At 41.1% G+C, this 12,048-nt stretch overlaps 1 protein-coding gene across 2 annotated transcripts in view; it reads left to right on the plus strand.

Moving 5' to 3' along the window:
• Positions 1 to 243: 243 nt before the first annotated feature.
• The window catches only part of LOC149266222 (cell division topological specificity factor homolog, chloroplastic-like), an 86,965-nt gene continuing 75,160 nt past the window's right edge, over positions 244 to 12,048 (plus strand). The window contains exon 1 of one of the 2 annotated variants that reach the window (XM_089430168.1): positions 244 to 587. In XM_089430168.1, coding sequence (XP_089286294.1) covers positions 498 to 587 — 90 coding nt within the window. In that variant the 5' untranslated portion in view covers positions 244 to 497. The remainder of the gene's footprint in view (positions 588 to 12,048) is intronic. The other variant, XM_089430170.1, reaches the window with a different exon arrangement.

Raw genomic sequence — 12,048 nt, forward strand, 5'->3', positions numbered from 1 at the left:
GAGAATTAATCCTTATCTAAGCAATACAAATTTTAGCTCTCCAAAAAATATTAACCTCTATGTAAACTTTTGGTTAATAACTATAAATAAAATTAAACATTTCAATATAGTACTTCAACTCCATATTCCTATTAGCTTGTTTAAAGACCATGCTCATAGATACATAAATAGGTATTCCCATTGGCTTGTTTAAAAACCATGCTAATAAATATATATAAACATATAGAGAGAGCGACAGAGTGACACAAGTAGTGTCGACTACTAACCCACGATTTAGCCCCCTTAGCACTCTCATCAGGATAAGATGAATTCAAGCTCGGATTCTCATTACTCGCAGCCCTCATTCCTCAATCAATTTAACAAGCAAGCAACGGCATGGCCCGCTTAATAGTTACAATATACAGTAGCAGTGACGTGTACAGGGTTTAAATCCCATAACATAACGTATCGCTTGGTGATATATTTCAGTGGGATTACACTCTCCAATTTCAGTGAACATGATGGCCTTTCCACCCACAACGACATCCAGCAGGCTGGATATTCATCCTTCTGCATTGCTTCCCCGAAATCCTGCTTTATTCTCTAAGGTGAGTATTCTTCTCCCTCTCTTGTTTTTGTTGTAATTATATGCTTGCTGATCCTGTTTTTTTAGGGTTTAGGGTTCGTAATTAAGCTGCTAATAGTTACTTCATCCTCTGAGTATGTTGATAGCTAGACACCCATTTTCACTGAAATCTAATGTAGTTTAAGATAACTGCGATGGTAATCCACCCTGACTAAATACATCCATAACCTAATTTGGTAATCAAAACCCTGCCAAAATTCATAGGCATTCATGTAATTGTTTCGTGTTGGGCAAACTACCACGCGCTGAGTCTTTGCTAAAATGTGCGATTGTTCGAAATTGGTAACTGTGTTTTATTGATAAGAATATGGATGGTTTAAAATGGCAAAGGCTGGCCTGAAACAGAGATTGATGACAATACTTGTGGTTGAATACTTGGGAATGTTTCTTAAGTGAGGAATGCCAACAATCTAGTTGAGCAATGCTTGCATAGAGCTCTTAGATATCCTGCAGACAATCACTTGAAAGTTTCTAAAATCAGAAATAGCTAGTCCGCACGAGCCACCCGCAACATACATGATCAAAGGACCATAAAATCTAATTGCAAGTTCCGATAGGGTCGTTGTTCTTTGGTGAAAATGACGGCATTTTGAGCCCACCCGCTGAGGTTCAATTCCTCAGAGGCATTAGTAAGTGGTCGGGGCCAGGTGCAAGGCCTGGGTAATTGTGATAGAAGAGAACCCATGTTGCGGCAGCGTAGCAAAACGACAATGTATATCTTCTGTCCTGTGGTTTGCCTCTTGAGGGTTGTCTCGTCTGTGCAATGTGGCACCTTGTGGTGCCTTGAGCCAATTGTAATGCTTCTCTTTGAGCTTAAAGGGAAGCACTTTCAACAATTTAATCCCAGGAAAATCGATTATAAATTCTATTACGGACTGATAGAGCTATGCTGTCCTAGTGAACATTTTAAGGGGAAGAAAAATGGGAAAAATGGTAGGGCTAGTAAAATCTATCGATGCCAAAGGTAAAGATGTGAACACGTCAAAACAACGCCTTGGAAGACTATTCTCTTGTTGCTATAGCTTAGCCAAACGAAACGGCTTACGTTCATTTGTTTGCTCCTTGAGGGCTGGCTTGTCTGCACAAGCGGGCAACTTGTGTTGCCTGGCCTCTTTGGGGCTGTTGTAATGCTTCTCGCTGAGCTTAAAAGGAAGCAATTTAAATAAAATTTAATTATAAACAACTTAATTATATATTTTAAGTTTTATTACAGGCTGATAGATCATAGACCTACATGGCCCGAGTGAATATTTTAAGTGGAAGAAAAATGGGAAAAATAGGAGTAACAGGGCTAGTGAAATCTAATCATGCTAAAGGTGAAGATATTAAGAGCTCAAAACAATGCCTTAAAATGACCAGACTGCATGGTTGCTTCCAAGATTTTGAGCCAGTTGAATCGTGAAATTTTCTGCTTGGAATCTACACCAACACTGTGTCCAGACACCATCTACTAAAAGAACAAAATGTCCCCTTCCCAGCACAAGGGACACGGCACAGAAGAAACTGGAATATATCTCTTTAATCCCCAGATAAACAGTGTTATTAGAATGCCGCTATGGTAAGTGGAAAACATCTCTCTCTCTCTCTCTCTACTTTTGGTCTCTCTCCTTTGTGTCTTATCTTACCAATTCCAGCTTTGAAGTTCAAATCATTATTTGAATTTGGTTATTTTAATCTTCTAATAAGATTATCCTTGGATGTGAACTTTTTCTCATTATAAAAGATACGGTAATGTTCCCGTCAATATTTTCCACACCAGCTAAGGATCTAGAAGTTAAGCCTTTTCATGCGGATATCCTTAAACTTGAATATTGGCTGCAGTAATGGTTATGGGTTTAATAAATTGTTCCAATGGAAAGCGATATTAGATACCAAAAATCAAAGAGTAGAATGTTTAAAGGTGTGACATTCCATTTGAAAGCCCCTTGCTTGATCTTCGCTTACTGCTGCAATGATCATGTAAGATAGTGACTTCTATTATGATAAGTTTTGTTTATTAAAGGGTGAATGCATCTTTATTTAAGAGGGAATCCTCATGCATTCCACGTTTCTATTTGGTTTCCTAAATGAATCAGAATATCCAAATTGTAGAAATACAACATTTTGTCATAATTTGTTCAACTGTTGTAAGTTGCTTGATTATTACGCCAAAGTCTCTTCCAACATTGATGTTTTTATATTAATGTATTTAGAAGTTGTAGTTTTGATAGGAGCTTTCGTGGTTTTAGCTACCTAGAGTTTAGGTTAATCTTCTAAATGCAAAATTTGCATGCCATGGTCTGAAAATTAACATGGTCGACTGAAGTATTCCATGACCTCGCTTATGGAGAGATTAGTTCATTGTGAGAGGGAGCTCTTAGAGAGTGTGATGCCCAATAGTCTTCAGTGAATGAACATTTGAACTTGTGAGAGGTTGTAGGTTGTGATGAATTTAGAGCTCTAGTGATTGGAGTCTTAAAATCTTATTTTTCTTCATGTTGATTTGTTTGGTTTAGGTGTGTACTAGAAGATGCAGCAATGACTAGTCTGTTAAATCATCCTAAAACCAGCTATCTAAGTAAACGGATCAGATCTAGTTACTTGCTTGAATTATTAACTCTTACATGTGTTAAATCTCCTAATACCGGCCCTGATTTATTTTCTTGCAACAATTCTTTATTCCCAGCAATTTATTTGTTTTACCAAATAAATTCTGAATTGTTGAAAAATAATTATTGGTATTTTTAACTCTAGAAAATTTAAATATGCAGTGGAAATGAAACAGAGAGATCAATCACACGTTACAACAGATATACACCCACAACAACTCTTCTTCATTAATTAATCTGGAAAATCAGTGTTTCGACCCACAAAGAATTTACAAAGAAAAATATAGTGACTGGAACCTACAACTCGGCCCCATTGGAATAATTTGGCCCAAGGAAATTCAGCCAATTGGAAACTAGCCACTGAAGAAATTTGGCCTGGAGAAAATTGGCTCATCTCTCACCAATAAATCGGCCCCTGTGCCTTGCCCTCACTCAGCCTTTGCAAACTCACAATTTGACTCTTGCAAATCGGTCTCCCCAGCAACTACGCCTCCTCCTCACTTCAATAATTCGGCCTCTCCAATCTCCAGCAAATTGGCCTCCTAGAAACACTCTCGAAATTATCCCTTTATTCTCTTTCCTTCTCCTCAGTCGAACTGAGCGTCTTGCTCCAGAGAATTTGCTCTCTCCTTCTTGAGAAAAATCACTTTCCCAAAAGTGCTGTAGCTGCCTCTCTTCTTTGTCGGTGTCTTCACCTCTCCCTTAGGCTTTCATTTATAATCTTCATTAAGCCCAAATCTCTAACTGTAGTCTCCTGTTAAAATTGGCAACTAGGGCCAAATTCCATGTGGGCAATCTTATTAATGGCAGCTGATATTTTTCCTGGATCCCTCTCACCGAGAGGTCTAGGATTGATCTAAAGATCATCCGATTCCGATAAGTATTCATGGAGATATGAATTTATTTGTGTTATGGGACAATCTGTCAAGGTCAGCCAGCAACCAAATAAACCCCATATGTGCTCAACGTTTTAGTATAAATAGAGGTGCCAAGTCATTTGGACACACTCACTTGGGATTTCTTCCTCTCCACTTGTCTATGGGTTTTGGTGGGAGGAGAGATCCAAAGGGACAACGCTGCCCTAATGGAGAAAGACTCTTTGCTATCAAAGGAGATGCCCTAGAAGGCTCTACGCTGTCATGGAGGACAACCCTTATCTGAGCCACAAGGAAGCCCTAATGTTGCCCTATGGTGAAGCCCTACGCTGGCCTTAATGATGCCCTAATGCTGCCATAAAGAGCCCTAGACGTGGAGAAGGAAAAGGTCTTTTAAGAAGCACCTACTCTGCCCTATTACAGTGAATGAAGATAGCCCTATGGATGCTGTCCTAGAGGAGAATTATCTCATCAAAGAGAAGCACCTACGCTGCCCTAAAAGGAGGCTCCTAGCTGCAGAGGAAGAAGGGTTCTATTCACAGCTAGCCGCTGTCCTAAAGGGAGATCCTAGCCGCAGTAAGGATGTGCCTTAGCCGCAGAGATCAGGCCACTATCCTAGAGAAGAACCCTTGCCCTAAACGTTGTCTAAGGGAGCTGCAATGCACAGCCTAAAAGGGTCCCTTAATCCGCTGTCAAGTCAAGCTCTAAAGGAGCCCTAAACGCAGGTCTGTACATCACCTTATATCCGCTGTCAAGGAATCCTAAAGCTGTATGTAGGAGGCTCTACTGAGACCTAGAAAGGAGCCCTAATCCACATCTATTAATGATACTAATCTGCTGTTATATATAGTTCAGATGAAGCCCTAAAATGTTGTTAATGGAGGCCCTTATGTTCAGCCTGAAGTAGTCCTAAAGAAGCACTCATTAAGAGATATGTTCACAGCAAAGGTGGCTGAAATTATCACAACATTAATACATGTGTGCTGTAGGTGACAGCATGGAAATCTATGTGTGCTGTAGGTGTTACAGTGGGACAACAGTATAGCTGTACATGATGCAATACATGGACAACAAGTACATGAAACAGTACATGGAGCAGCTAGGTACAACATGTCTAGATGGGACAGCTAGTACATGGAGCAGTAAAGTACAACATTTCTAGGTGAGACAGCTAGTACATGGAGCAACAAGGTACAACATGTCTAGATGGGACAGCTAGTACATGGTGCAGCAAAGTGCCGCAATGGTACTTGGGACAACAGTATGGAAAACATGGAATGGCAATGTCACTAACACTGGGACAGCAGTGCAGCATAAGGTACAACAGTGTGAAGTGTACAACATTGTCATGGGGTCCAGCATTGTGATGATGGGTGCAGCATGATGCAGCACGGTGAGGTGCAGCATGATGACGAGATGCAACACGATGATAGTTGAAGGTGTCACCTTGGAGAATCAGTTGAAGTAGCTTGTCTTCAATTGATCTCATCTATCATCTTCTTAGAGATGATCTATGCTTTTATCTAGATAAGTCATAGTGTTGACTTTTGTTGTAAATGTACTATCTCTCTCTCTCTGCTGAACTATTGAAGAACATATAAGAAGAATTGATTAAGGGTTTCGCCACATTGGGGTTTGTCCCTAGCTAGCGCCACATCTTGTGTCCTCATGTCTTGGCTTGTCTTCTGCGATTTATGTTTATGTTCTATCTGCAGTTTACTTTAATGCTGATGTGATTGCTAATCTGGAAAAGATATTGAACTAACTGTGAAAATTGAAATAAATTGCTCTAAGCATAGAACATACCTAAAATTAACATGGTATCAGAGGTGATGTGAAGACAAAGCCCAAGCAAGAGTGAAAGAGCAATCATCGAAGACAGTTGGGAAAGAACAAAAGGATCAGTGGATTCCTCATCCCTTTTTAAATTCACCGAAGGTGAAGTCGAAGCAGAGAATATTATTAGAATGGTGCAGCGGAAGTTTATGATGGCCTACCTAAAGATCACTTCAATGGGAAGTTTGGATCTAAGGGTGGAAAGAAAGGCAGATGCCTTAGTTGTAATAAGTTTGGCCATTATGCGAAGGAGTATCCGAGGTAGGGACACATCACTTGATGATGATAACAATTATTCCATGGACATCTTCAATGATCAGAGGAATGACGGGTAACGCAGGTTATCAATGAAACGATCGACTCTTTAGAGAAAGCAAGGAACCCCAGGTATGAAAAATCAAATGTTGTTTCTGAAAAGATAATAAATAAGAGTTATCTTGTATTGGCCCTCTCCTTCAAATTCTTTGGGAATCTGGCTTATTGATTGTAGTGCTTCAAGGCACCTCATCAGATAGAAGGGTGCTCTCTCCAATTTGGTAGAGATGGAAACAACTGTGGGTTTATACTTGGAGTTGATGCCACCTATCCCAGAAAGGGTGTAGGGAATGTTTCCCCTCAATTGAATAAGGGTAACTCGATTCATTTACAAGAATCTCTTTTATGTACTTGATCGTAAGAAGAACCTGGTGTCCATTTCGGCAATGGAAGTCAAAGGTTTCAGGGTGGCATTCATCGATGGAAAGGTACGTGTTTGAAAATAGAATTTTCAAAGATGCTTTTACTCATGGGTTCAGGGTTGGCAATTTGTATCAAGTTGCAGGAAGTCCATTGGGGACCATGTCAGTTGACATATAGCACTGGAGTTCTGTGAGTTAGATGATGATAGGGATGCCTGAATTCAAAAGGAACATAAAGGTACATGTCTGAGATGTATCGAAGGAAAATATTACAAGGGGACCATTCCCCTCATGTAGCAGGTCCACAGGTTTGGAACAACTCGAGGGGTTTGAGATTCATGATCGGAAATCTCATGTGTGCAGATAAAATAAAGCTCTCTATGGCTTGAAGCAAAACACCTCGTGTTTGATATGAGAGGATTGATAGCTGTCAGATGAAGCTGAGATTCACTAAGAGTGAAGCCGATCTAAACCATTGTTTGAAGGTTGTGAATGATAGACCTCTCATACCGACACCTTCTTAGGACAACCTATTTCTGACAGGTGCAGACCCTCTCACTTGCAGAAGTAAGAGGGAGTTGGATTCCGAATGTGGAATGGTAAACTGCAAGCCCATGACTACCTCGAGGATCTTAACTTTTAGAAGTTATATGGTGGTGATGCCAGACCAGATTTGGGAAATGCCTCTGAGTTTCATAAACTCATTTGCATTAATGTTCTTGGTGAACTTCTGTCCGCATATATGTTTTGCAGTTAGCATGGTGAGCTCATATTTGGTTGAGCCTCACTAGATTGGTGCCAAGAATCTTCTGAGATATCTTCGGGGCACAATCTCTCATGGATTGAGATACACTGCTAGAAATATGAAGCTGCATGATTATTCGAATGCTGACTGGGCAGGCAGTATGGAGGATCACTAGAGCACTTCTCAGTGCTAGTTCTCCTTGGGTTCTGCTTCAATATCATGGATGAGCAGGAAGCAGAAGTCGGTTGCTATAAGCACTGCTGAGACCGAATACATAGCTACGAGTATGATCTCGTATGAAGTTTCCTGGTTGTGGAAGCTCTTCAGTGAGCTGTTTGTACACATGATGAATACCACCGTGATCCTTTATGACAACCAAGGGGGATTCGATTGTTGAGGAATCCCGTATTCGATGATTGCTCGAGCAGATAGACATTAGATACTACCTTATCTAGGATATGGTACGTCGATGAGCGAGGAGGCTCCATCACATTGAGACTGATGCATAGGTCACAGGCTTTTTTGTCAAAGCCCCAAGGAAAGGTCAAATCTGTGACTTTCCTGAACGGCTTGGAGTCGTTGAGACACCCTCTTATAAGGGTCTTGCATGTTGCATGCATTGAGCTCTGGGAGCTCTGGGGGGCTTGGGGTACTTACTAGAGCAACACACGACCATAGGGCGACTCACCCTCCCCTAATGGTGCGCTGTGTACAGGGTGAATGGCTCAGCCTTCCCTTGTGATACCCCGAGGCGACTTAGGGACAGGATGATTAGTTCTCCTGTCGAGGCATCCTACCCATGTAGTTGGGACTCATGGGAAGTACCTCTCATCTGATCAATGAGCAGGGAAATGGGGTTAGGGACCATAGTAGTACTATCGATGGACGCATCGTTGTATCTACCATACTCCCTATGCTAGGATGACCTCCATTGATCTGGGATCAATATGAGTGGTTTGAGACACTCTCTTGTGATATTGATCTGGGATTAATAAAACTGACTTCGGGTCAGTAGAGAATGGTATAAGACATTCTCGATCAATTCTTCTTCTTCATGGTTTAGCAGAGCAGAGCTCAGCAAAGCAGAGTTCAGCAAAGCAGAACAGAGCAGAGTTTAGCAGAGCAGAACAGAGCAGAGTTCAGTAGAGCAGAGCAGTGTAAGGCATTGATGGCAGAGATAGTACAATCAAACATATGGATCAACGGATGGAGTTCTCCCTAGTTGAGACGGAGTGTTAAAATCGGCAATTAGGGCCAAACTCCATGTGGGTCATCTTATTAATGGCAGCTGATATTTTTCTTGGATCCCTCTCATCGAGAGGTGTAGGATTGATCTAAAGATCATCCGATTCCGATAAGTATTCATGGAGATATGAATTTATTTGTGTTATGGGACAATTTGTCAAGGTCGGCAAACAACCAAATAAACCCCACATGTGCTCAACGTTTTAGTATAAATAGAGGTGCCTTGAAAGTCATTTGGACACACTCACTTGGGATCTCTTCCTCTCCACTTGTCTATGGGTTTTGGTGGGAGGAGAGATCCTAAGGGACAACGCTGCCCTAATGGAGAAAGACTCTTCGCTATCAAAGGAGATGCCCTAGAAGGCTCTACGCTGTCATGGAGGACAACCCTTATCTCAGCCACAAGGAAGCCCTAACGCTGCCCTATGGAGAAGCCCTACGCTGGCCATAATGATGCCCTAACGCTGCCATAAAGAGCCCTAGACGTGGAGAAGGAAAAGGTCTTTTAAGAAGCACCTACGTTGCCCTATTACAGTCAATGAAGCCAACCCTATGGATGCTGTCCTAGAGGAGAATTATCTCATCAAAGAGAAGCACCTACGCTGCCCTAAAAGGAGGCTCCTAGCCGCAGAGGAAGAAGGGTTCTATTCACAGCTAGCCGCTGTCCTAAAGGGAGATCCTAGCCGCAGTAAGGATGTGCCTTAGCCGCAGAGATCAGGCCGCTATCCTAGAGAAGAACCCTTGCCCTAAACGCTGTCTAAGGGAGTTGCAATGCACAGCCTAAAAGGGTCCCTTAATCCACTGTCAAGTCAAGCTCTAAAGGAGCCCTAAACGCAGGTTTGTACATCACCTTATATCCGCTGTCAAGGAATCCTAAAGTTGTATGTAGGAGGCTCTACTATGACCTAGAAAGGAGCCCTAATATGCATCTATTAATTATACTAATCTGCTGTTATATATAGTTCAGATGAAGCCCTAAAATGCTGTTAATTGAGGCCCTTATGTTCAGCTTGAAGTAGTCCTAAAGAAGCACTCATTAAGAGATATTTTCACAACAAAGGTGGCTGAAATTATCACAACATTAATACATGCGTTCTGTAGGTGACAACATGGAAATCTATGTGTGCTGTAGGTGTTACAGTGGGACAACAGTATAGCTGTACATGATGCAATACATGGACATCAAATACATGAAACAGTACATGGAGCAGCAAGGTACAACATGTCTAGATGGAACAGCTAGTACATGGAGCAGCAAGGTACAACATGTCTAGATGGGACAACTAGTACATGGAGTAGCAAGGTACAACATGTCTAGATGGGACAGCTAGTACATGGTGCAAAAAAGTGCCGCAATGGTACTTGGGACAACAGTATGGCAAACATGGAATGGCAATGTCACTAACACTGGGACAACAGTGCAGCATAAGGTATAACAGTATGAAGTGTACAGCATGGTCATGGGGTCCAACATTGTGATGATGGGTGCAACATGATGCAGCACGGTGAGGTGCAGCATGATGACGAGATGCAACACGATGATAGGCGAAGGAGTCACCTTGGAGAATAAGTTGAAGCAGCGTGTCTTCAATTGATCTCATGTATCATCTTCTTAGAGATGATCTATGCTCTTAGATTAGTCATAGTGTTGACTTCTGCTGTAAATGTACTATCTCTCTCTCTGCCGAACTATTGAAGAACATATAAGAAGAATTGATCAAGGGTTTCCCGACATTGGGGTTTGTCCCTGGCTAGCGCCACATCTTGTGTCCTCTTGTCTTGGCTTGTCTTTTGCGATTTATGTTTATGTTTTATCTGCAGTTTACTTTAATGCTAATGTGATTGCTAATCTGGAAAAGATATTGAGCTAACTATGAAAATTGAAATAAATTGCTCTAAGCATAGAACATAACTAAAATTAACATCTCCCTTCTAGAAGATCTAGGAAATCAATGGTTGAGATGATTTATGATACACTAAAATAATTTCATTATGTATGCTTAGAAATTGACTTAATAGTCCATAATAATTAATTGGCTTTAATTATTGTACTTTTCCTAAGTTAGACTTAGGAAATAAGACATAAATCACTTACTACACCAAGCAAGCGCATAAGAGGCAATAAATCATCTTCTGCATTCTAAGACACCAAGTCTATGCAAAAGACGTTTCGAAGCTACCACTAGCTTCAACACTCCCTCCTAGCAAGGAAGGGATTCTCCACTATCCCCAGCTTATCTCAGTACTTCACAAACTTCCCTTTCTCTATAGGCTCAGTGAAAATATCTGCCACCTGCTCCTTTGTGGAAATGTATTGCAGTTGCACGACACCTTTTTGATCTCTATCTCCAATGAAGTGATATTTGATCTCAATGTGCTTGGACTGATCATGAAACATAGGATTCTCATAGATCTTAATGTAACTCTAATTGTCATAGTGAATAACTGTTGGTCCCATCTCCAGATCAAATAGTCTTGCAAGCGTTTTGCCAAGCCACACTGCTTCACAACTCACCATACTCGTTGCCATGTACTCTACCTCTATTGAACTAAGCGCCACTGGCTGCTGCTTCCTGCTATACCACGAGATCATGGTTGATCCCAAGCTGAAACAACATTAAGATGTGGATTTTTTGTCCACAACACTTCTTTCCTAGTCAGAATCTGTGTACTCTTGTAGCTTCACTCCACCAACTCCCACATATCTGAGTCCAAAGTCCACTGTACCTTGCATATACCTCAACACATGCTTCGCTACCACCCAATTAATTTGTCTCGGCTCCACCACGAACTGGCTGAGTGTGTTCATAGCAAAATAGATATCTGGCCTGGTGTTGATCAGATATATCAAGGACCCTATCAGTTGACTATACTGTTTGGGATCCACCAACTCACCTTCAAAAGTACTCAGCTCCTTCTAGTTAGTGTTTATTGGTGTACACATAGGCCTGCAAGCTACCATCCTAAACCTCCTCAAGATCATGACTACATACTTTTGTTGCCAAAGAAAAATCACTCCTAGCTACTGCCACACCTCCAATCACAAAAAGTAGTGTATCAAGCCGATGTCCTTCATCTTGAACTCCGAAGGAAGTGTTGAAAAGTGTAACTAGGTTTGGTCTTCATAATGACATGTGTAATTGTGATTTTATGTAATTGATGTAAACGAGAAAAATAAAATTATTTTTGTAATACTTGTCTCATGGGTTTCATGAGCAAGGAATTTTATTTTTAGTAATGGCTCTTATTGAGAGCCCTTAGGATTGGTCATAAAGTCAAAGAGAGTTAATGTCATGTATGAAGGACCTTTCTTGGGCATGTTACATTTGTATTATGAGTCAATGAAAGTGTCAAATACCCCTTCAGGACTAAGCTCAAGCATCTACTTCAAGTCGGCCATAAAAGAAATAATGAATTTGCTCCAATAGTCATGTCGGCTCACCCATTGCTAAATTCG

This window comes from Pinus tabuliformis, chromosome 6, assembly GCF_031772625.1.
Source record: "Pinus tabuliformis cultivar Carrire ecotype Pingquan chromosome 6, CPIR1, whole genome shotgun sequence".
NCBI lineage: Eukaryota > Viridiplantae > Streptophyta > Pinopsida > Pinales > Pinaceae > Pinus > Pinus tabuliformis.